The sequence below is a fragment of the Rhopalosiphum padi genome, chromosome 1, assembly GCF_020882245.1.
Source record: "Rhopalosiphum padi isolate XX-2018 chromosome 1, ASM2088224v1, whole genome shotgun sequence".
Classification (NCBI taxonomy): Eukaryota; Metazoa; Arthropoda; class Insecta; order Hemiptera; family Aphididae; genus Rhopalosiphum; species Rhopalosiphum padi.
The window spans coordinates 21,140,769-21,167,595 of NC_083597.1; the positions used below are offsets into that span (position 1 = coordinate 21,140,769).

The 26,827-nt window shown below is 25.2% G+C and overlaps 2 protein-coding genes across 8 annotated transcripts; both read right to left on the bottom strand.

Annotated features, from left to right (window-relative positions):
- Positions 1-527: 527 nt before the first annotated feature.
- On the bottom strand, positions 528-12,003 carry LOC132917843 (acetyl-coenzyme A transporter 1-like). Of its 5 annotated transcripts, none has more exons than XM_060978789.1 (10): positions 11,868-12,003; positions 6,880-7,150; positions 4,090-4,216; positions 3,685-3,844; positions 3,453-3,607; positions 2,562-2,752; positions 2,211-2,395; positions 1,663-1,789; positions 1,173-1,388; positions 528-1,044 (listed from the first exon to the last, which is right to left on the bottom strand). In XM_060978789.1, exons 2-10 carry the CDS (start codon positions 7,084-7,086, stop codon positions 835-837), a joined length of 1,578 nt encoding a protein of 525 aa, XP_060834772.1. In that variant the 5' UTR covers positions 7,087-7,150; positions 11,868-12,003; the 3' UTR covers positions 528-834. The 5 variants fall into 5 exon arrangements, with proteins under 5 accessions (XP_060834772.1, XP_060834774.1, XP_060834775.1 ...); XM_060978791.1 differs by lacking the exon at positions 11,868-12,003 and adding an exon at positions 8,978-9,048; XM_060978792.1 differs by lacking the exon at positions 11,868-12,003 and adding an exon at positions 8,843-8,979.
- A 3,824-nt stretch (positions 12,004-15,827) lies between these two features.
- LOC132918001 (acetyl-coenzyme A transporter 1-like) lies at positions 15,828-25,632 on the bottom strand. 3 transcript variants are annotated; one of them, XM_060979042.1, is made up of 10 exons: positions 25,374-25,632; positions 20,824-21,164; positions 20,070-20,196; positions 19,740-19,899; positions 19,496-19,650; positions 19,221-19,408; positions 18,354-18,538; positions 16,820-16,949; positions 16,324-16,539; positions 15,828-16,231 (listed from the first exon to the last, which is right to left on the bottom strand). In XM_060979042.1, exons 2-10 carry the CDS (start codon positions 21,049-21,051, stop codon positions 16,022-16,024), a joined length of 1,599 nt encoding a protein of 532 aa, XP_060835025.1. In that variant the 5' UTR covers positions 21,052-21,164; positions 25,374-25,632; the 3' UTR covers positions 15,828-16,021. The 3 variants fall into 3 exon arrangements, with proteins under 3 accessions (XP_060835025.1, XP_060835023.1, XP_060835024.1); XM_060979040.1 differs by having other exon boundaries at positions 25,219-25,632; XM_060979041.1 differs by lacking the exon at positions 25,374-25,632 and adding an exon at positions 21,283-21,462.
- Positions 25,633-26,827: the final 1,195 nt, after the last annotated feature.

Sequence of the window (26,827 nt, forward strand, 5' to 3'; positions counted from 1 at the left end):
TTAAAACTTAAGACTCAAGCCATCAAAGAAAACACGAAAAATAAACTATGGAAATTAAACAACTCGCAATTCGAGAAGGTCGACCCTTTACTGCTGCACTGCAATTCTTTTTTATTAGTCAATGTTCATCGTGGATGGTCATCCATAGTAGATAAAACCCTCAATCACGCGTTATTAAATCGCTCCGTACGAGACCAACTTTAAAATGTCAATTATATTACATACGTTACGTCACATCAATACACTATACTCTTCGGTTGTTTGAAACGGTTTACATGAGATATTTACGTCGGTATCATAATACATCATTTATGTTGTACGGGACATTGAGGCTATATATTAGATGTACGATGAAAGATATTATATACAAACAAAAACAATTAATAATAATAATTGACACTCGACAAAATCGAAAAACGTATGACAAGATTGAAGATATATAAACTGGTTGCAATTCTCTGCTAAAACAAGTCGTAGAATAATAATATATTACTCAATTTAGATTCTAATCGGAGTAATCAAATAAATAATCAATAGTATTTTTTACATTTTATTAAAAAATATGACAACATTAACAACTATGAAAACTATAAACAATAAAATGAAACATATTACATAATTTTAGGATAGTGAGATAATTAGGTAGTAACTTAAATTATTATGAACACACAATCAATTTTTGTTGTTGATTTTTTTAAAAAAACGGAATAAATAATGTTTCAAAAACTGTGTCAAGTTTACACTGTAAACTATGATTATTAAAAACATTTTATTATACTTTTTACAAAGTAAAAATTTACACAATGACACATTTAATATTTAAATTATCTTTGATCACGAGGGTATAAGGCATGATTCGATTGCTGTTTGGGCTACAGGTCGTTTGATATTTATCATCCAATGAGAAATGCTCAGTGATTGATATTTCTTGATTATATTTCTAAAAACACCATACCAAACAAATCCAACGATCAAACTCATGAAAACCACTATATAATATCCATCCACAGATATAACACAACTTCCTCCATTTTCTTTGCATAACTGCAATAAAAATTAAAAATTAATTCGTAGGCATACTTATTATTAAAATAATATACAATGTGTATTTTTGTATTTTAAATTATCTCGTAGTATAGCTATTATACACATAAAAATTACAAGAGTCTTACATTTTTTAAATCTAGAGCCGAACAACTGTTCAGATCATCATTCGAACACTTTCTATAAGTGAAAAAATCCACCAGTTTCAAAACAAAAGTATTGGATAGCAAGAATCCCAAATAGAAAAATGTATTGAATAACGTCATGTATGTGCCTCCGAAACGAGGGTCACTCAATCGGCAAAAGAAAGCAAATAATGTTAATAACATGAAGAAACTCAGCATCTGAAAACAATTATTTAATACTTAATATTATTTATTAAGCATATTTAAAATTAAGAATTACACATGATAAACGTGACAGAGTATTCGACATTTATTTGCATAGTGGTTTGTTCAAATTTATCCTATTTAGTAAATTAAATAGTTATACTTTAAATCTGATATTACAAAACATCACCTAAACTACTTTGTATAATACATATAATAAAATGAATAAACTAATGAATTAATTAGTTCATTGGATATGTGTACGACAGAGTGATGTAGATTAACCTACCTCGTTCGATATTAATACTAATCCCATTATAAAATTATAATATGTTGGCACAGCAACAAGGCCATCTTTTCGTATCAAACTCGGTGTATAATAAACCAATACAACATAAGAAATACACCAGAGTAATCTGAAATAAAATTATATTGTTATGGATATAATGTATATTTTATATAGTATGAAAAGTGGTTCTTTTAAAGAAAAAATGAAAATTTAATTTCTCGAAAAGGATTGAAGTTTCATGAAATATTTTTGTTATATAATATTAAGTCGTTACAAAACATTTTTGAAAAAAATGTATTATTTACTGTTTTTTCTAATGATAGTAAATATTTATAATTTCATATTTTGAGCGATTAGTTAATTAGTTTTAATTATTTTAAATTTAGTTGAGCGGGTTGGATTGACACATAAGGATATCTAGTAAAATGTCGATCCATTACTCCGCTCATCTAAACTAAGATTTATTGTTGCTTTTTAGATTAAAAACAATTATAATATAAAACTTAAATTTATCTAAGTAAACAATATAATTTATATGTTTTATTTACCTGAAAGGTGTTATTTTGAGGAAATAACTCATCGGTTTCGGGCCCGTAACAAATTTGGATACAAATATAGGCATAATCAGTTTTATAATATACAGAGCCGAGGTAATAATCATGATGTTTTCTTTAGATACACCGGCATCAATAAGCTTTAAATTTGAGACATTATCTGTTGCAGTGAACCCAATCTAAAAGATGAATAAAATATAATATCATGAGTAATAAAAAAATTACCTGTAATCACAATATCATTACTGAAATTAATTTGTTTAATTAAATTAAATATCTTGATGTAATAATAACTAATTTATATTAATTAACTAATCAATATTATCACACTAAGTTAATACTTACCCTAGTTGTCATTAAAGCTACAGCCAATATTCTAATTCGAGGTAGCTTCAAAATATCCCATAATAATTTATAATTCTGAAATACGTTGATATTCACATGTCCTTCCTCTAATCTGCTATCCTTTTCTTTTTTAAATATGCCCACTATAGATGTTATCACCAAAATCATGGTGCCATAACCATACAAATAACCTATAAAAATAAAAAGTATAAAATACAGTGCGATTGTAATTTTATTGTAATTTAAACACAAACATATTTTAATCAAATCGCTCAATACTGTCGATAAAAAAGACATTTTATTTTAGTAAGACATTATTGGTTAAAATATATGATTAGGATTTAGGAAATACTATAGCTTTTTAGGAGTGTGACATAAACTAAACTATATTTTGGACACGATGAATCAAATTTATCAAAATTACATAAGAAAACAGGCGATTTCATATACTTTGGAATTAGTATATAGTGAAAAGTACAAATATTCTAGAGAGCATTATCATCACAATATTAGAATTTCGAAATGTATTTTTTCTGGCGTTAATTTAATTTTTCACATTTTCATTGTAACTTGAATTGAAAATGTGTCCTCTTTAAATTAAAAATTTTCAATTTTTAATCAATTATCTGTATTATTTGATTTTTCTATCTATCATCATGCGAAACAAAGTATTTAAGATAAATAATGATGTGACGGGCCAATTAAAATATACGTTTACATTTTATTGATTCCAAACACAATTGTTATAAAATAAATCTTAATCAATACATCTGAGCATAGTAAATGTCATCATACGTATATATACAGCCCATTAACAAATTCAATTAATGGTTAGTCAAGTACTCAAGTGTACGTTTCGAGAAATTAGGGAAGTTTCTTTTATTTTCGTACTTTTCATAGTAAGTAGTCCTCCTGCGCCAGACACCGCTCGAAAATAAGTAACATTGAATTGCTCTGATACAAGCAGGGTGAAACAAACTGATCCTAAGAACATTCCAAACGGTACTCCAACTGAATTGCACGTCGATGCATAACCCACATTATTCCTGTTCACAAAATCAAAATTAAACAATATCCCTGTGAAAAATAAAATAAAATCAATCATATCATGTTTGGTGCTTACTTCTTCAACATAGTCAATGCCCAACCGTCGACGACGATATCTTGAGTAGCTGATAAAACATTAACGACAAAAACCACGATTATTAACATTTTTAAGTTTGGTTTTCCTAACTCAGGTAACCAATCATCAATGTTACTGGCCATGTAAAGTACCAGTACCCCTGTAAAATGTTGAAAAAAAATAAAAATAATATAATAAAACCCAGAGTTTAATAAAACAAAAAAATACACACACACACACACACACACACATATATATATATATAATTATTTATTACAATTTACAATAATTGCAGTTTGCTGCGTGAAATGCATGGAAAATGTATAAAATAATTAAATATTCAATTAACAGTACTTACATTTAAAAAAAATATAATATAATGAACAAATAATGTATTGTACGTACCCATTAAAAATTGGAGGGGTATTAGCCAACTTTTACGCCTGCCTATGCGTTTAACATAAAGTGCATCTACTATTGGAGCCCATATAAGTTTCATGCTGTAAGGCCACAATGAAATACTAAACGCAGCCTAAAATATGAAAAACAATACTCAATTATAATACATTGGTATAAATATTATTAGAACTTTAAATAAATGAATAGTGAAAAAACCGAAAAAGTCACTCTGCCGTATAGTGGATTTTGAGTGTATCTTGTTATTGAATAGGTCAGTTTATTATGGAAAATGATTATGAGAAAAGACCACCTGTCCGTCTATATTTTTGAGGATATTTTAAAATTTAAATTTAAAATTATAATTGTCAGTGTATTATTAATAAGCTTAATTCGTTTTTTTCCAAAAACATTTCATGTATATTATATATTTATATAATAATATTATATCATTGTGATTGACGAAAAGTTCCAAATCTCTAAGATAATACTTTTGAAATAATATCAAAATAACTATAATTGTTATTTTTAATTAAGTTTTAAATATCAAATTTTATTAAAATATGTACTTCAAATGCATATAAAAAAAAATATGAATTTATTTTCATATTCTTTTAAAATGTTTGTAAAAACAACTTGAAACACCTTGAATTTAATTTTCAGGCCTTAGGTATAAAAATTAAAAACATTTATTAACCAAGAAACAATAATTATATTTTTGTGATTTTGAAGATAGCGTTTCTTTTTTTTAAATAACTTGTTTTTTTTTAAATTTTTATTTAAATCTAGATCGAACATTTTACCATAACTTTTTTATCGTTTTTAAATATTTAAAATTGATCGATTAATTTTTATTTTAAATGATTCTTCAAATACAAACGGGAAAAATGCAAAATCATTATAAAACTAATGCATACATCATTCTTCTCAAAATCTAAAGTTATGAGTTTTTTTGTATTAAAATAATCTATTTATCAAATACAAATAATAAGCTATTGTGATTTTTTAATGACACAGTAAAATTAGCAACTATAAGGATACATTTCAATGAATATTATTTTTCAAGAGTGTTAAATGTAAATTTAAACCAGACTTGGTGTATTATTTTCAAAACAATTATATCTACTTCTAAAATAATAATTAAAACATTGTTTATTTTAATTAATTTTATGAATTATAAAAGTTACTGCCGGACCACTTTGTAGTCTTATAGGTAAATATTTCTAGGTAATATTATAATAATTTATAACTTTAATAATATCAATTATAAAAGTATCAAACATTTTTCAAACTTCTTTATTTTATAAAAAAAATATCATTAACAAACACTGCGCTAGCCGTTTAAAAAAAAATTGTTAAAACATGTTTTCGCACTAGGTACAAAAAAATTAAAATATCGGTTTTATAATCAAATTTTAATTTTCCAATCTATCAATTTTTTTTTTTTTTTTTTAATGACCGATATATGACCACTGACAATTGCCGTTGGTTTAAGAACTTAAGAGTAAGCCACACCTAAGTTTAATCCTTTGCCTTTCACATGTATCTAATAACAAAAACAAGTTTACATAGATGACAATGACAAGTGATTTCAGAGCAAAAATCTTATGATGTGAAACTGATTGAACGATAAATTCAAAGTTTTTAAGCAGCTTAAAACTGTCTAGTTACAGTGATTTTTTTTTTTAAAGTATAATATTATATTGACAAATAAAATACTAAAAGACACTTATCTAAATACTGCTTTCTTTACATTGTATAGGTATAATAAACATTCTTAAAGATGGACATGTTAACGAAATTTGTTATTCGTTAATTTATACTAATATAAGAAAATTACAGTTACAATTTATGCAAATGATACGAATTGTATTATTATATTATAATACTTGAGATATTTTATATGGATATAAATCAATGTATTACAAATAAGTAATACATACTATTAAATATACTCTTGGACAATTTTTTTTTAAATTTATATTAAAAAAAGTCGATCCACCTAAGTGGTAATTTTTAGCTCTAATCATTTAAATTATTTTATTTATAAATTGCAAAAAGAAAAATGTATTTTACTTATTTTTATTACACAATAAGGAATTTTTTTATCATTAATCATATAATATAAAAGTTAATAATATGACTGGGTTTTCCTGTTTTTTAGGCTAAACGATTAATCTTAATTAATTCCTTTCAACCTCCTCTCCATCATTCTTAATACAAATTCTGAATATATTATTAAAACTATGATATTGTTTAAGTATAACTAGTTTTATTATGTAATATGTATAATACATTTATTTTTATTCTGTCTTGTGCTTAATACATTTTTAACTAAGTTATATTGGTCAAACTATTTAATAATAATATTAAAAAAATTACAAATAATTAAAGAAATATTTCAATTGATAATAATAAACAATATATATTATAATTTATTAACAATTAAATAAAAATAATTTTTCGTTTTAATTAGTAAAATTAAATAATGCTAAAATAATTTAAGTATGAATATTTGTATTTTTATATTTTACACGGTAAGGGAAATAGATACATTGGTAAATGTGTGCAATTGGCACCTACATTTTTTATATCCTACAAAATGTCATATTTAACTTGTTTATTAGGTTTTTGTGTTATGTATAGTAAACTAAGTTAGATACCTATATATATATACCTAATAAAATCAATAATTGCGGCTTCACTATCATCAAAATTATCATTGTACACGTTTTACTTATTTCTAAGTTGTTGTGCTCTAAAGTAATATATTAAAATTTAAGTATTATTAAAACTTACTTGATCTTCATAGGTCATCATTTTTTTGCTCTGTAAAATTATTGGAAGAGCTCCAGACAAGCCTACAGGAATTCCCTGTATTATGTACAGTATTATTAACAGGTAAAAATTTAATCGATCTCCATTTAGATTTGGTTTTTTGAATGTGGATTTGCATGTTCCTTCGCATCCATCCCGATCAACTCGATTTCTATTTGATTCTGTCATAATTTCATATTATGCAACTTGATTATTTTCAAATGGTGTCAACTGACAAATAAGCTTCAAGAATCTAAAAAAACAAAATAACATTTGAATTACATTTTTTTTTGAATTTATCTATTTTATATAATATTATTATCTATAAAATAAAAAAAAACTATGATTCTATGATTTTTATTAACGAGTATAGTTAGAATTCGTTATAATATCACTGATCATTTTTATTATAGATGAACAAGAATATTTAATGTTATTTGTATTTTTTTCTAAAGGGTTTAGTTTTATTGCTACAGTAGAATCGCGATAATCCGAACGAGATTGGGTCGTCCGGATTACCGAATTTGTTCGGATTACCTATGAATATGTTTACATGACACTATTTTCGTGAATTTTTTTTGTCAAAAATAAAATCACTACATAGTATTACAAGCAGCTAATAATCGTTATCAACGAATAAAATCCGACGATGCACATGTGTGATATGCAGTCGTAATAATCATTATGAATATTATTTTATTGGTCTACAATAATGGAACGGTGGCGATGTACACTCGAAGCCGTTCGGATGACCGCGTCTTTCGGATTAGCCTGTGATTATCGAGATCCTATTGTATATTAATTGTAATTTGTGTTAAAGCTTAAATGACAGGACGCTGTTTTATTAACTTTATTGACTTTTTTGTAAAATCCGAGAGCACAGGCTATGGATCAATACATAAAATACCTTTTACTTTTTAGTGTTAAATTGATCTATTATAAATTAAAATAAGTAAGAATTGTGTCACATAACATAAATTTTCATTATACATAATATATAACAGTTATTTCAATGTAAGATACCTATATATTTATCATAAACATTTATGCACAATTTGGAAAAAAACTCCTTATTAGTAAAACATCATTAATTTAATAATGAGTCAATAAATATTTATTTATTTATATATTTATTCTAAAGCACACAAAAAATAAGTTTAGCGTGGTTCACGTACGAAAAAAATGCAATTATTGCGATTATGAATCAAAAAATAGAATATAAATAAATGCATAGATTAAAATAGATTTGTATTATTAAATACATTTGTGTTATAATACAAATTATCAATAAGAGGATGTAACACCCGGATATTTTGTCTCAATCTTACAAAAATGAACACAAGCAATTTTCGTTCACATTTGCATTGTTCTGTTGTTAACTTTAATATTAGATTACATTTACCTACATATAACTGAACTTAAAGATAAGAACATAGCCTGTGTTTCTCGTTTGTTTTTTTACAATGTTTTAATTTGTAAACAAGTTATTTAATATCGGTCAGTACAGATAACATACCTAATTTAAAGTATAAAATATTTTTTTCATACCTATAAAATTGATTATAGATGAATCCATTCTTGTATAAATTTGTAAGTAGGTACACAAAATTTGAATGGTTGAATGAAAATGTTATATGATAATATATAAGACAGAAATAGCGCATACAAATGTACGGAGTCTTCTTAAATAAGTAAATAATTAAAATCGATCACTTACATTTTGTTATTTTAATGCAAAATATCGGTAAAAATTCAATTCAAAGTAAAAATAAATATGAAAATTCAAAGTTTAAAGTATTCACAAAACAATTAATTAATAGTACTATCCCGTGTTATAATATTAAATGATACCTTAACAATAAAATATATTGAGTTCTTCCAATCGTAATATAGGCTATATTTTATACACATTTAAAAATTTAGTTTATGTATGTTTTATTCTTACATATCATACAACTGCGTCGGAGTATAACAAACGTTTAATAGTTACGAAATGGAATAAAACATTTCTATATATCAGAAATATTTTATTCAACCGTAAATTCTAAACCAGTTACAGTAAATAGATTTAACATATTACCTTCACGTTGGGAGAATAACTAGAATCCGACTAAGAAGAAATCGTTAAATTTATACTTAAAACAATACATGAATTCCTTACACAGCTATTAAAAATATCGAATTAACTATTCAGTGGGTATCTTGCCAAATAAATAAAGTGTTTTATGCAAATAAAACTGGAAAAATATCGGTATAGCTCCATTACAGTCTACTACAATCTGAACTAATTTACATGAGTGGCCGGTTCAAAGACGAATATTTGGTACTTAAAACATTTCAACACAATGATAACGATTCATTTTACACTTGTCACAAAAAGTTTATTTTGTGAACATCTTATCCAAAATTCTTTCAAAATAATTTTAAATCACGGACGTCCAGAAATACTATAAGGTTCATTTAAATTACACAGAATACCTATAACAATTATTTTTATGAGTTATAAATATTTAAAGTTAGGTGAGCGTAGTAGTACAATTTTGCAGCGTATCCCACGTACAAAATGACTCGGCCAACTTTAACTTAAAATACTATAACTCATAAACTACTCGTCCGAATTTCAATTTTTTATGTATCTACATTTTCTAAAAAATATTTTTACTTCACAGTATGGAATTTTATAAATGTATGTTGTAATTTTTCAAAAAGAAAAAACTTAAAAAAATATATAACGACGAAAAATATTTTAAAAAATGTTGTTTTATTTCGACTGAAAATTATGTAATATTTTCAAAAACGTTAATAGATTTTGAAATAATGATTTTTTTTTTGATAAAAGAATCACCCTGTATCTATAAAATGATAAATACTTGGTGAAAATTTTAAGTTTCTGTGGTTATTCGTCTTTGAATAATAATAAAATAAAGAAATAAATAAATTTATTCCTTAACTTTTGGTTTGTTTATAAAATAAATTATTGAGAATTTTTCATTTTGACCACTTTAAAGTACACTCTTAACTAGTTCCAATTTTCTATTCAAAGCAACCCTCAGAGTTCAAAATCGAAACGTTATACAACTAACTGTGTAGCCATACACGTAAAAATACACATCATTATAAAATCAATAAATTCGTTGCTCCGCTCAGAATATAAACATTTTTAAAATTTATTATAATAAAAGATTCCAAGAGGAGCTATAAATGTATTAGCTTTGTAATGTGAGCATGTTTATTATTATTTTTTTTGTTTTAATTTGGAAAAATATTGATCTTAAAATAGTTCTCTCCTTCTAATTAATTATTATTTTTTAAATATGATTAAATGTATGACAAGTAAAAGCGCAATATTCTAAATCCTTAATGTTTAAAATATTTTAACTTAAAATCTACTGAATTTGGTGGTTATATTAAAATTTAAAATGTCTGAATGAATGCGCTTTACACTAATAAAATTAAACTTGTGTAATCTGCAGTTGTACCTATCTAGTTGATACTTTGAATTAAAAATATCCGTCGTTTTAGCATCTTGTTTCAACAATTTATAAATGAAATGGGTTTCAAAATATTATTAATTTGGAGACAAAAATCGAAGTTTTATATAAGACCAATTTTTAATAAACTCAATATTGTATTATTTTTAAATCTAAAAATGAATATATTACTGAGACTTATTTTTCAGAAAATATTCGTACAAACATTTTCTAAACATGATATTATAACTTTAAAAATATTTTAGCTCTTTTTCTTTTATTTTTAACATTTTATAATCGTCAATCTTATTTTTTCAATTTTTGCATGATTACATTTTTATTTGTTTTAAAAAAAATTTAAAAGTATAATGTAAAGATTCTTTAAATGCTTTTTTTTTTGTATTGTAATTTAAAAAAAAAAGTTTACGAATTAATAAAATAAACACGTATTAATTAGTGCGAAAACTTCAAATTTCGACGACATTGTATATTGGGTCGTATATTAACGATTTATCTTTAAATAATTTTTGACGATATTAAAATTATGTGTTGCATTATAAAAGCAACCACCTAAAATATTATATAGTACTTAAATTATTCAATGTTTTTCCGGACAGCGAAGAAAATATTAAATACTTGCTTGTAAGCTTAGTGATTTTTAAATAATATTAATCGTAGAAACTTGAAACTTCATTACGTATTATATTATTATTTACTATACACAATAAAATATATAAAATATTTAAATTAATTTTAAGCTAATTATTCCATGAACCGATGAATGATGATATAGTGGCTTTTAAGTAAATAACATCTATTTATATTACTTGAAATAATATTATGATAATCAGTATAAAACATGTGTTGTTTGTTTTTGGAAAAAAATAATTCAACCTACTATTTATTATAAATAGGAAAATAAATAAATAATAATATAATAAATAACAATATAATTTACAATAAAATAACCTTAGAAATATAGACTGACGTCGCTACCCAGAATCGCTTTTCCCATGAAATGTTTTGTCATTGAATTCAAATTTAACATAATATCCATTATAGTGATATACTCTATGACGAGGTAAACCCAACACTTAATAAACATTTCCTGTTTTTATTTAATGATTATTAATAGTTGTTTTTCATAATATTGATAATTTAAATATTTTATTGAAATATTTCAGGCCTATAGACGATTTGTTTCTTCAGGTATAATTTTTGAAGGCTTTTATATTTGTTTTAATAAGTTAAAATAAATTAATTTATATTTTAAAATATTAATAATATAAAATAAAAGTATTATAAATGTATTTTTTTAATTTTACAGTGACCATTATGGCGTGATGAAAACGATGGCAAAGACTTATGAAATATGTCAAGAACAATAAAGGGATAAAAATAAATACATATTTACACAATTGGTAATATTAAACATTTATTAAAATGTCCAGTTTTAAAACCCGAAAATACAGATTGTATCATAAAATATCTAAAAATTACCTTTTCAAGACAATTTGAAATTTTGATATGAATATAGACAATTTCTTCAATGTTATTTATTTAACACTTTGATAAAATGTAATTTTTATTTCTATTCACTATGCTCTAAGACCGATAAAAGTATTATGCATGCAAATGCTCGGATTTTAGCTCAACACATCAGCGTCTGTCTAGACCTCTATGGAAAGACATCATGTCAATGATAATATGGTGGTAATAGTGTGGTAAATTATCAGGTCACGACATAATGTTTTAATTTTAACTATTTCAATATCTATTTGTGAATAATTAATTTGAGTCATACGGTGTGCATGATTATTCAATTAAATATAAAAGGTCATATAATGAAACAAGCGCAACAACATCGTTAAAAAAAATGCTGAAGTATATTTTCCAAACATTTAAACTCAATACATAATATAACAATAGATAATAAAAGTATCGGACTTGAAAAATAAGATCACTTAAAAATAATAAGATTTATAGACGAAACAAGTGGTTTTTATATAATTTTTATATAAGCTCCAGTCCCGCGATTACCATAAACACCGCAAACTCCCACCGGCCATCATTTTGATCATTTGATTTGTTTTCATTGCCTGACAATATCAATATTCCCGTCAGGAATTGATGTCGAGTGTTGATGTTCTTCGCTGGTGATTCTCGACATACACCAAAAGCATATCTTGACATACTGTTTAAAATTTCACTCAACTTATTTTTATATACCAGTAAAAACACTTATGAAGAACCTTATATTATATTTTCAAGCTTTTTAATAAAGCAAACAATGTATCAATATTAATCAAACAAATTTTAAAAAAAATCGAGTTTGTACTATTATAATTCGTGTTTGAATTACAAGAAAAGAAGAAACTCAATTTTTTCTTACTTTCTTTTTATTCGTCTTAATTATTAAGAAAAATATTACAGTACAAATTGAAACAAAAAAAAAAAAAAACCCACACACATCATTGCAAAAATCAATAAATTTATCGCTCTGCTCAGATTCCAAAATAAGTAAACAACGCAATTTAAAAACCAAGTCCATCGTAAAAAATGTGTAACTATACCGATGTTAATTAATGTGCGATTTAAAATGTCATAAAAGTTTGTCTTGTAATAAATAAATATAAGTATTTAAACTCATTTATAATATTGTTGTCACTATTATTTTTTATTTTATTTTTTTTTATACAAATATTATACTGTTCATGGTTATATGATATTAGAGCCTAACGAACGAATTCAATCTGAACCGGTCCATATGAATATATTATAATAAATACACGTGATTGAGTACTATTTACATTAGAATATAACAGATGATAACAAATAGGATGAAAAATCACAGCATGAGCTCAGTTTATTCAATAGAAGTTTCTTAAAACTCAATTTTTCTTGCCTATAAATAATAGCTTAATCTTTATTCAAAATAGAAAAACAAACAATTTTAAAATAGAAACCTATGTCCTATCGTCTATCATTAAATTAAATACTTTTCGAAAAATTTGAACCAAACCTAAAAAGTGTAACATATTGCTCAGAAGTAAAAAAAATGAAATTATATATCATGTATCTAATAAAATTTCAAATAAAAGATAAAATAGGTTGTACTCGACTATTTAAAAACAAAAAGTCATTATATTAGTGTTATTATTACTTACGCTGGTACCTATATTGTTGGTACTATTACCCGAAGTGTTCCAAACTTGAATTAATAACAATCAAATATTTATCAATTTGTGTAACTATTACAACAAATTCAAATAAAAAATAACTCAAAATACAATATTATGAATACAAACACTCACAATAAGTATTTGTTAAAAAGTGTTATAAAGAAGCAAGAATATTTAAAAATTTGAGAAAAGTATATCGTACCTACATAATATCAAGTTAATTAATTTTTTTGGAATTTAATGTATATATTGCAGTAATATTATGACGTTACACCGGAGTATAACGTTATTCATAATTATTAATGTTATTTCCTTACAAACATGAGAATAATATCGTGATTTGTATTGAAACACATTATAAAAACTTTATATGTAATGTGAAATATTGATAATAATCAGGTACGGTATATTTATGAACTATGATTAAACTATTTGACTATTACTAAACAAGGTAGGTTCAGGTAAACCCACTAATTAAAATAGATTAAAAATAAACAACAAAAAAGCTGTGATGTTGGATTAAAGTTGACAATGCATTTAATAAAAATTGGGTAATGTCTCATGTATTAAACATTGTTGGATTTACACATTTCAGCATAGTTACAATTTTGTTAGACTTTATTTCTATCGTTAAAGCTTTTTTAAGTTATGTGTTTTTAAATCTACACTAATAGTAAAAAACTCTTTGTCAGTAAATTTTATATTCGGTATAAAATGTCGAACATGATTTGTATGACATACTTTTTGCACTCCACAATTTTCTTGGATAATATTTTTGGGCTATAAACTATTAACTTTGACAGCAATATTTCAATATCAAAACTTATTTAGTATATATTTTTTCAAGAGTACACATTTTGTTTTAAATTTATTTAAAATTACTGCATTATTGGAGCATTTACCATTTTTTTTTTTATTAATTTTAGTCAGTAGAATTTTGTTTTGGTCTTCACTTCAACATAATAACATAAATTTCAAATATTTAAATAGTACGTAGCGCCTGTGAATATTATCTGGTTTATAACGATAATTAGATAGGTAATATATAATAACTATACATATATGTTTGGTCATTTTCGTTTTACTGTATCATACATATATAAGTCAATTATACAATGATACATCAGAACAAAAAATAATTAAAAAACAAAATACTATTTTTTAAATTTAAGAAAAAATGACGAATTTATAGTTATAAATAATACAAGTTCAATTCGTGATTTTTATTTAAAAAAAAAACAATTTATTTTAAATTATTCTAGCGAAACACTTCCAAAGTTAAAAAACGATTTAAAGGGAAATATTGGCCAATCATATTACAGTAAAAATATGTTAAAATAATCCGCCAAACGAAAACCTGACAATTTGAAAGATATTCTCTACTATATAGTAATATATAAATTTGTATTAATACTAAGGAATGTATGTTAATAACGTTTAAGTCATAGGCACTGACTAGTCGACCACACAGTTTTTTCGTTTCACTCGATAAAAATATCTCAGTATCCCTACCATAATAAATAATAATAAAAATAAAAAAAAAACCGGTCATTATACATGCAAACAACTAGTGTTTAAAGCATGTCAATTGAAATATATTATTATCATAACATATTTATAATAACTATAATAAAGTTAATTTATAAATAATGGCTTTTAAACGATTCTCAAAGTAACTCAGATAATTATAGTGTTTAATGAAAGTTTTTTAAATGTAAGATATTCTTACAAAAGCGCTTTTGGTAAATTTAAATGTTATAAATATTAAAATTCATAAGTTTAAATTAAGTTATTGAGAAGATTTGTTATAAAACCGTAAGCTATAATTTTATTAGAAATGTCTCAGTTTAAAATCAACGCAACGTAAAAATGTATATGACATGTTAAAAAAATAAAAATATACATAAAATATAAATTGAATTTTAAATAAATATTTAGATATCTTAACTTTAACGTGAATTATATTTTAATAAAATGGTTATTCGAAAAAAGGTTCGCGTAATTTTGGATTTACTATATCTTCTATGTATTTTAAATATTCGCCTATATAGTACTTACCAAATTATAGTATCTTAAATCTGAAATCCGATTGACCTCGTTGTATTTAAAAATTTTAACACCAATGTCGAGTTAGTTTCATAAACAAAGTATTTTTTAAATACTTACCGCATCACTAGGTTGATCATACAACATGCCATTTGTTAAAATAAGCAAATGAGTACCTATTGACAATATGGAAATTTCAAAAAGGATATCAAATTATTATTAAGAACACATGTCACACGGATACCATTAATATTTTTTAAATATGTACAATTAATTATAGGTCATTTCTTATTCAATATATTTATAGTAAATTCAAAGGATTGTTATTCTATTACATTATTTCTATCGTATGTAGGTACTCGGGTATTCATTTATTTACAATTTTACACTTTCATTATAATACGATTAATACATTAATTATACCTATCACGAAGATGTAATACACGGTTCATGAACTTCATCGATGTCTGATGGTTTAGCATACACCATCCAACAAGTACGGCTCAATGTCTGATAACGTTTCAACGTGTTTTTGAAAATACAGTACCAAACCAATCCGATGACAGCACAAACAGCTGTTGTAATATAGTAACCGTCCACGTATACGCTACAACTTCCTCCATTCTTATTGCACATCTGCAAAAAGAGTTAAATTAAAAATAAATATTATTTTAGTAAAACGGAACAAAAATCTACTGTGTTAAACATCAGAAATATCGTCTTCTTACACTTGTCAAATTTGGAGTAGAGCATAGGTTCTGTGCATCATTCGAACATTTACTAAAAGTAGTAATGTCAATCAGTTTCAGCACAAGAGTATTTGGTAAAAACCATCCCAAAAAGTATAAGGTATTAAATAGTGTCATGTACGTTCCGCCAAAACGCGAGTCACTAATTTGATAGAAGAACGAAAACAATGCTAACAACATAAGGAAACTCAGCATCTATAATGAAAAATAATTTATGATAATAATCGTGTAATGTGTTACAAGACATTTTTTGTTCCACATTAAAAGAACTTTTTATATACACGAAAAAATACAGTTTCTAGTTACTAATAAACTCGGCAGTCGCGAGGTTAATGCAATATAAGTTAATCACAAATAAGCAATATTTAAAAATATTTTATATTTATAAAACGAAAACCCATTGAAACTTAATTGGTTAAGCATCATTTTTTCCGCTTACATTTAATACGTAACTAACGTGAATTGATTAACTTACATCATTTATGAAATATACAAATCCCAATGTTAAATAGTAATACACTGGCACGCTAACTTCAGCATTGTCTAAGTGTATTAAACTAGGTGTAAAATATATCAACGTCACATAAACAATACCCCAGACTAATCTGAAACATACACGTCATTAATTGATATTTTATACACATTTTAAGCATAATCGTTTAACTATCTTGGAAAATCTCAAAGCTTTAAATTAAACATATTTTTAACGAAACTTCCGGTTATCTTAACTATTTTAATTTCTATTTAATAATCATCTGAATTATCACAACTATAACTACCATAATATCAGAAATAAGGTTCCAAAACATTTTAATTTTTATCACTTATTAGTATAAACCATATAGTAACTTTAGACGCATAAAATATTTTAAGACAGAATCAAAATAAAAAAAAATAATAATAATAATTTGTCTGTTGTTTCATAAGGATCATTAAAAAATTATTTTAGAATTTAGACGTCAAATTAATTTGACCAAGTGAGATTCAAGTGTTGCCATGGCGATCACCTTTGTTTTGTATTTTGTATTTCGTAATTATTTATTCCAATTGCGCTCAATAGTTCAATTGTATTTTGCTTCCATGGTCAGATGCACAAAATGTTGAATTGCATTTATGTTGATAAACGACTGGAAATAATTTTTCAGTGCAGTATCTACATTAACACCAACAATTTGAATAAATAATTGAATCAAAGATTATAGTATTTTCTATTGCGGCAAAAAGAATTTCTGGTTTTCTATCTTTATCTTCCTTAGACATGGCCTATTTTGTCTTACGACCAATTTTCTAAATACTCATATTGATCCGTAACTTACTATCCTTTCCACGTGATTTTTTATTTTTTGGACATAAAACTATTATTAATTTTGAACATTTTTCCTAGTACATATTTTTTGATCTTTCCTTTTTTCACATTTTTTGATAACAATTAAACATATTTCTCTTAAATAATTATTCCGGTTAAAAACTATTTTTTTCGTAATTTAATTTTAAAGAAAATAAGATACTTTTTAAGCCAGTTACCATTATGTATATTGAATTTTTTTTTTGTCAATTTGTTACATTGTATTTCCGAAAATTTTGTTTAAAAAAAATTAAGTGACTTTGTGATTTCGACAAATTTTTACAACTAAAATATTCTGTTGTTTTGAATTAACTAAAAAGTTTCTTCCTTTGTTTTCGACACTTTTATAAATCAATAGCTTAAAAAATGAGAGTATATTATTTTTAATTTATAACTAAAATGAATCTACCTTCCCTAAATTATTTAGGTGTTTGGTAGTATTAAAAAAACTTAGAACATAAAATAATAATCCATAATCATCATATAACTGTGCAAATAAATTATTTCGATATCATGGTAGACTCAATAATTCGGATATAACATTATGTAACGCGAAAATGTTAAGATAACATTAAAATTAAATGCAGATGTCGTGGTAACACCGAATACCGATAACCCAGAGGTTTCGCAGATTTAATTTAATTTACCAAATTAATTAACTTACCTAATGGGTGTCATTTTTAAATAATAACTCATCGGTTTGATACTCGTAATATACTTGGATATAAATATCGGAATAGTAAATTTTACAACATACATCATTGTTGTTAAAATCATAATGTCGTCTTTAGATAAACCAGCGTCAATTAACTTTAATTGCGATACTGACTCTGTTACAATGAATCCAATCTATAATATAAAAAAAAATATGCGAAACAATTATAATTTTAATTAATAATAATTAGGTAGGGCTCGAAACTTGATGCATTTGCATTTTTTTTCTAATGCTTATATTTGAAGCTCATCTTTATAAAATCTGATTTGTGAAGTATAGAATTTAAAGGTACAAATTTTATTTTGCATTTTTTTGATTTTTAAGGAATTTTATGCTTTACGGTAATTTTTTAGTATCTTTGGCGTATTTTATGCATTTTTTTACTTTTTTTTTTTACATATATTTGTATTTTTTTTTTTTGGAAATTACATTTTATTGTAACACATTTAGTTTTCCATTAGCTTTTTGATTATCGACGTTAATTATCTTTATTGTTTATGGTCGTGATATACAATTATTTAATAAACTGTAGTCTGTAGGGAAATACTATTTTAGGCGCGGTACACACGTGTGTTAAAATTTAATTGATAATAAGTACGATTAATGATAAATTAATTGTATTGAAGATAAATTTTGTAAAACGTAAATTTTTAAAAATTCAAGTCATTATAAAGTCATTTTGACATTTTTTAAAGATTTTTAGGTCATCCGGGCCTTAATAAAATAATAACAAATTATAATAAATAGTACAAACAATTTACTTATGTATACTAAAAGTCTTAACACTCAACATTATCGTTTAAAATGTTTGCTTACCCTTGTTGTCAACAAAGCTATTGCCAATCCTTTTATATTAGGTAACTTTATAATTTCCCATAACAGTTTATAATTCTGAAAAACGCTAATCTTTTCGAAATCGTCTTCTAGATTTTTCTTTTCCTTTTTAAATATTCCAATTAACAACGTCACTGACACAACTAAAGTAACCCAACATAATAAACAACCTGAAAAATGTTTTTAAATTATGTAAATGATAATTTATGTATTTCATTAAACTAAATAAAGTTAATTTAAATGTCCACAATATTTACTTTTCATAGACACTAGTCCTCCTGCGCCTGGCATAGCTTGAAAATATTTAATGTTAAATTCCTCTGATACAAGAAGAGTGAAACAGACTTCACCGAGAAATATTCCGAACAGTATTCCTATAGAATTGCACGTTGCTGTATAACTCACGTTATTTCTGTAAAAAAAAACCATAAAATTAGGTATACTTCTATTACTTCATATTATATAATCAAATTTTATCTATAAAATATATTTAATATTCACTTTTTCAGCATAGTTAAAGCCCAACCATCGACAACTATATCTTGAGTTGAACTTAAGACATTAAGGACAAAAACCATGATTGATAACATTTTTAAATTTGGTTTTCCTGATTCGGGCAACCAATCGGCGATGTTACAGGCCATGTAAAACATAAATAACCCTATTCAAAATGTAAAATATATATAAATCTATATTCATAAAAAAATAATTGCTTATGCAAATTTAAATTTTATAATTGTTAAACATTTCTTGAATATAATTTAAAAAAAAACTATGATCTCAAAGTGTAATAAATACATTTTTTACGCATATTCAATACATATAACATACCCATTAATAGTTGTAAAGGAATTAGCCAACATTTTCGTCTTCCTACACATTGAATATATAATGCGTCAACTATTGGCGCCCATAAGATGTTCATAATATATGGCCATAATGCAATACTGAATGTAGCCTAAAAATAACGTTATATTCAATAAATTAAATTATAAAAATGTATTGGACTTAAAATAATCTAAAGAACTATTCATATTTTAATTAGGCTATTAATTCTTCGTGTTTAATGATTTTACGTTGTTTTGGGAAAAAAGTAGAAAGATATAAATATGTACATAAATAATTGAGTACCTTCTACTTATAACGACTCAATGTCATGATAAAAGAAATCAACCATGGTGGACAATTAATATAATAAACACTTAATTTTGTAATATACTAAACAATTTCATTTATTTAGATATAATAAAATATAAACTTTTTTATTTGTTTAAAATCATCCGATTAAACTTTATTTAATTGTTATTAATTATGTATATTAATCTCAACTCTTGGAAATACGAGGACAACTTGAATAATAGAAGCTTGTATGTATTTCTTCATAAAATAAGATATATTATAAACTAAAACACTTTTTTCACTATTAGACACATCAACTATTACGAGTATTTAATAATGTATAATTATGGTTATCATATGGTTATGTAATTTAACACATTTACATATATTAACTTAAACATTTACATTCTATTAAATTCTAAATACTTTAGCCTTATATGGTATATTACAAATTATAAAAGCTTACTTGGTCTTCATAAGTGACCATTTTTTTACTCTGTAAAATTATCGGGAATGAGGAAGACAATCCTAAAGGGAATCCTTGAATAATATACAGTAGTATCAACAAGTAAAAATTTAACCGATCTCCATCCAAATTCGGTTTTACCGGTGCAGAATCATATGGTGTTGCATTAATGCCATGAATCTTGGTCGATCTCTTTTGATCGTATTTGCTTATGGTTGATTTTTCCATTATTACTGTTATTTTAATATAATATGTCCATTAACATTCGATTTCACTAATAAATTTAACCAAAACTTTTCCTAAGCTTTGATAAAACTTTAAACACAACAACCAAATTTCATCTGAAACACAAAATATAATATTTACAATAAGTATGAGTTATATAATCCTCGTGAAAACAATCTTTATTAGAAATTAACCTTTAAAAAAAAAAATTTTTCAATATCTTAAATATCTTACTTTAAAATAACACATTAACATCGTCAAATATTTTGACACCACCACATTAAATTGTATCACCTTGCTTAGGATTTTTGTAGTAAATTGTAATTTTTTTTAGAGTAAAATTTATTCTCATTACCAATAGATTAGTCAAATATAGTCGAACTTGTAACGATGAACTATGTTACAGGAATGAACTACAGATTCAACGAACAGCTAAAATTATTCAAATTTTGAAAAACCAGTTGTTTTCTTATTTTACTGGTTATTGCATCGCCTATACTGGTAAATATCACTATTATATGACCAGTTAGAATTGTGAATAAATAAATGCATTGGGGACATCTATTGGTTGAAAACAATATATAAGGTATTTAAGATCTCAATAAATTAACTTGTATCAATTAACAAGACTATAACTATTATTGGCAACCGCGTACTTATGTGAACAACATGAATATTTATAATAAAAAATAAAATAATATTTACATAATATACGAGAATCTTTTGGGAGAATTATTGAGATATCTATTTTTTTTGTATATTGGACATATTTTATTAATTAATATTGGTTATGAAAACATATTCCAATAAAAATTAGTACAATTATGGACACTGACATTATAGCTTGCTACGACGTGTATTATAGATGTCATGTTGAAGGCCTATCCTCTCTGGAATAGGCATTATATAATATATAAAACGGAGTCTTAGAGACCGAGTGAACACTATTTTCAGATGTACCTACTCTGATGTTTTAACACATTAACACCAGTTGAATTTATAGTTTATTTTTGTAGAAAATAACGTCATTTTGCATTTTATCTAAACTTGTATTTATTTCAATACTTTATTTTTTAGCTCTACGTGAGAATTATTTAATAAGATCTACTGTTATAATATAATTTTGTTTCAACACTGGAGGTTAATGATTACGTTGACTGTTAATCGACTGAGAAAAGAACAATCCCTCATTTATGATTTCTTAAGAATACTGTTCATTTTTATCGTAAAAAACCAAAACTGGACTTATTGTTACTGTTTTTTTATAATAACATCATTTTTCAAACATTTGTTAGAAATATTTAATTTGATATTGTTACACTAGTTATACCTACAAATTTTATTTATAGCTTTAAATTATATACCAGGATAATAATATAAAATACCGTGTTCGCCAATTTTTGAATATTTTAGAATACATATTCATATTCATTATATATATATATATTCTATAAAACATTACGCTTAATTAAATTATGCATGAAAAAGCGTGATTTAATAAAAAAAATATAAATGCATAATTTATCATTTACATTTTAACTAATGTCCACATACGAGTATATGCAATACTTATAAAATGTAATAAAAATTGCTACATTAAAAAATACGTCTACATAAATTTATAGAAAAAAAATTACTACTTGAAAATATTCTAGAACGACTGGAACAATATTATATTAAGTTATAACCATTGTTTTGTTTACAAATAGTATAATGCATTTTTTTTATGTTAAGAGAAATACAGATATAATTTTTATCTCGAGGATCCTGGTTAAGTAAGACATGATGTGTGTGTTGCTAATATTCTCAGGTGATCACGAATCCGGAAACTAACAACGGCGCCACGAATAATGTAATGAATTAATTAATGATTCGATAACCTTACAAGGCCGTTAAACTAGTTTAAAATATAAATCTACCTATTATAAAGTTGTAAAAATCGTAAATAAACGTATAGTACATAATGGTACTGAACGACGGTTTTTTGTGCGTTTATGACAACCACCGTTCATAATTTTGCTTTTACTTGTGTATGCATTAACTATTACACAGATCCTAAATAATTAATTTAAAAATATAAAAATATATTCTAAACCTTTAAATACCGGTTTTTACCAAAGCCTTAACCTAAGACCTTAATTTATATTTTTCAAAAATTTGAACAAGAACCAGAAACTTACTAATCAAATAATTTAGTACTGCAATTGGAACCAGCGCTGAATTAACAAAAAGTACTAGTCCTTATAATCAATACACTTTTGATAAAATTACAAAATTCAAAATATTGTAGATAAGTTACTATAGTATAAACGTAATAATGTATTACAAATGTATAAGTTTTAAAGTATTTCGGCGTGAATAACGAATACCGATTTACAAAATCCGACGGACATATTTTATCTACACAATCGAAGTATAATTTTTTATCTACTTGAATTTATTTAGTTAATAATTTTAAAATTGAATTATTTCTGTTTCTAGTACTGTATAGTTTCCCATTTTATTTTCATATTAAATTTACACTTAATAGGTACAATGTACCAAGTATATGAATTAAGTTATATATATTACAGAAAATTTATTTTTTGAAAAAAATAGTTATTGGTTATTGTTTATACCATCTATAATTAATAAGATTTTAAGATTTTGTCATAATATATTAATATAATATAAATCATCTATTGCAAAGGTTCAATCTTCACGATTCGTCGGGGGTCAGTCTGACCATTAACAATCCTAATAATTTTAAGAAACAAAAAAAAGACATACAAGTCGTTAAACCGTACTTTAGTATAAATAGTATATAATATATATTTAGTAGCATATTTTGTTCTGTTTAATCTATTTTCATAAAATATCTCAACACTTCCAGTTCAAAACATGATGAATAAAGCTGTCTTCAGCAGTGATCTACTGCTGATGTATTGCTCATTTAGATTCCAAAATATGGTACAAGCATGTTTCACCAATAGAGTCGATAACCAATGTTTACAAAAGTTTGTTTTCCAATTGTTTTGGGACTTACATTTACTTTTGAGAAGTAAAAAATTCTAGAATTAAAAAAATATTTATTGCCACGGACACTTATACTACTCGGGTGCATATTTTTTTCCGGACACGCAATCCATGAATACGAGAACTTGAAATCACATCGTTTTCGTTTGACGCACTAGTCATAAAATAAGAATATTTTTATAGATACCTGCTATAACATAAATAAAGTTACACATTTTTATCCAACCGAGTTGAACAATAAACAGCTTACATTGTACACTTATTCCCCTCATTTTAGAACAAATTCACAAAATTTGCGCAAGGTAAAACCGATTGCTTAAGACTTTAAGGGTATTTTTAATTTATTATCTCAACCTCTGCTATAGAGTTACTCACATAAATCAATTTAGTTTTGGCTGACAAAAATTGAATATTCATCATACAGTATATTTAATGATTGCCGTTGGTTATAGATTATATTACTATTATTATCATTTGTATTATTATAATAGTAAACACAATGTTGTATATAATTTTTTTAGTAATACAAATATTATAATTAAACACATATTATGAAAACTATAGTTACGACGAATTTTGATCAAAATGAATTTGTTAAATTTTAATTCCACGATAATATATCATTGTAAATAATACAAACTAAATGACAAGCGTGTTTATGATTGACTTGATGCTGAGGACTAAACTTTATTAGACTGTATAGGTTGTGTTTCTTATATATTAAGATTTAACTATTTTGTATAATATTCAATAATTTGACACAGTAACACGTACAATTACACCGTTAGACACGTACTGAAATCTAATTGAACATCGATCCGGTAGATATAACGGAGAAAAACTATATAACAATATTTCTAGATAATGAGCAACAATAATAATAATAAAGATATCAATAAATTATTATATACGCGTCAACAATCGTTTAATAATAATATAACAAGTATAACAAAATATAATCGTATTTTTTTATTTATAATTCTTGATTATTTTACTAGTGGAACTTTTTTACTTTTAAACCCCCAACGTAAAAATTAAATCGAATTTTGAATTCTCTACCAGAAAACTCTCAAAGTTGAAACTGAAACATTTTTTCTGCTATAAGTGTCTTTAGATACAAATTTTTGTTTTTTTTAAATAGTGGACAAGTGATACCTTTTCCGTATAGTAGGTGTCGAGTGAATGATACATCGTTGTATACAAAAAACGGTTCCGAGCGAACATGTTAACGAACTATTCCACTATGTATTCCAGCGACCTTCTGAGTACTCAGAGGACTGTAATTTGTTCGGTTGAGTTCGTTAATTTACCTTTGGTAGTATATGTTGTTCCTTATAAGACCGCGTGTGTACTGGCTAGTTTTGCGCTCCGTATTCGTATTTATAGACAGGATCTCGTATATTACGTCAGTAAAATGGCAGTGCCCAGCAGTGTGCGAAAAAATTCAACTTCACATGAAGACGCCGGCGCCCCGGTGATAGTTGTTGTGGTCGGCAATTCTTGTTTTAAAAATTCCGACGTTGAACGATGGCAGTATGGCACATGCCCTCGATCGTCGACGCGCTTAACGTTTGTTGTGCCTCGTGGTTTATCACTTTTAATTCTACTGGTTATTCCTCATTGATTGTTACTTATATAACCAACTAGTTTGTATCAATGAACCAATATAACAATATATCGATTTATCTTATCATAAAAGCTGAAAGTTTTCATTGTTACGTGCATAACCGGCATTTCAATATAATAATCATTTATCGTTATCACAGAATGTGCGTATGGTCGCCAAGAATAAATTTATTTAGTATATGTATTTTTCATATATGTACCACGTTGTAACCGGTCAAACCCCGCACTCCGCATAATAAATTATTTCTGCCCATACAGACAGTGGTAGGTTATTGTTCCACTCAATCTAAAATATCAAATACTTATAAATAGTTATAAATATAATATAATTACAATTTATACGCAAAACAATAATTCCGTGCTCTCCAATATTCAAGAAAAATGTTTACTATGTTATGTTACAAACTGACTACGTATGTGTCTATGGTATTATATTATATAGTTACATACTGCAATAGTTGAAATTTCAACGAGGTATAATACCTTAATGGTTAAGGCATTAATATTGTTTTAATGTATTTTTTATTGTATTAATTGACATTGTTAAACCATAAATTATCCAAATTTGCTGGGTAATTTTCATAAGAGATGGTAAACCGCGGGAAAATGGTCAGGTTTTTAGAAAAGGTTTAATTTTGTCGCCCTTTAAATACAGCTATTTTCTTTATCTACCGGACAATAACATTAGTTTCAAAGATAATCGTTATTTGTAGTAATTTATAAAACAATTTTAACTTAACGACCGAATATTAACGTTATTAACCATTGACTGTTGTTAATTACTTAAGTGACTGAAAATACATATTAATTAAATTTATTACATTTTGTATGAAATAGAAACTGATATATTTTATTATTGAATTATATTAATTTTATATTATATTTTTAAGTTATCATTTATTTCCGCAAGGACATCACAACATTCGACAAATGCATTAGTTTATTCAACACTTTAGATTGCAATTGCAACTTTTTATATCTTATGACTCATGGTCAGCTCCGGGGGGGGGTATAGGACCATCACCCCAAGCCCGTATTTCTAAAAAATTATATATTGTTAAGCAACAAGTTACAAACAAAAAACATATTATAGTATCGAGTATTATAGACACGTACAAGTATGTAGATAGAGTATAAC

Coding starts and splice junctions, on each gene's coding strand:
- LOC132918001 (XM_060979042.1), bottom strand. CDS start 21,051: ATGGAAAAATCAACCATAAGCAAATACGATCAAAAGAGATCGACCAAG. Junction 19,651..19,739: donor GCTTTAACTATGCTGAAAAA/GTGAATATTAAA, acceptor TTTTTTTTACAG/AAATAACGTGAGTTATACAG. Junction 19,409..19,495: donor AGGACTAGTGTCTATGAAAA/GTAAATATTGTG, acceptor AACATTTTTCAG/GTTGTTTATTATGTTGGGTT.
- LOC132917843 (XM_060978789.1), bottom strand. CDS start 7,086: ATGACAGAATCAAATAGAAATCGAGTTGATCGGGATGGATGCGAAGGA. Junction 3,845..4,089: donor ACCCCTCCAATTTTTAATGG/GTACGTACAATA, acceptor AACATTTTACAG/GGGTACTGGTACTTTACATG. Junction 1,389..1,662: donor TAGTATTAATATCGAACGAG/GTAGGTTAATCT, acceptor AATTGTTTTCAG/ATGCTGAGTTTCTTCATGTT.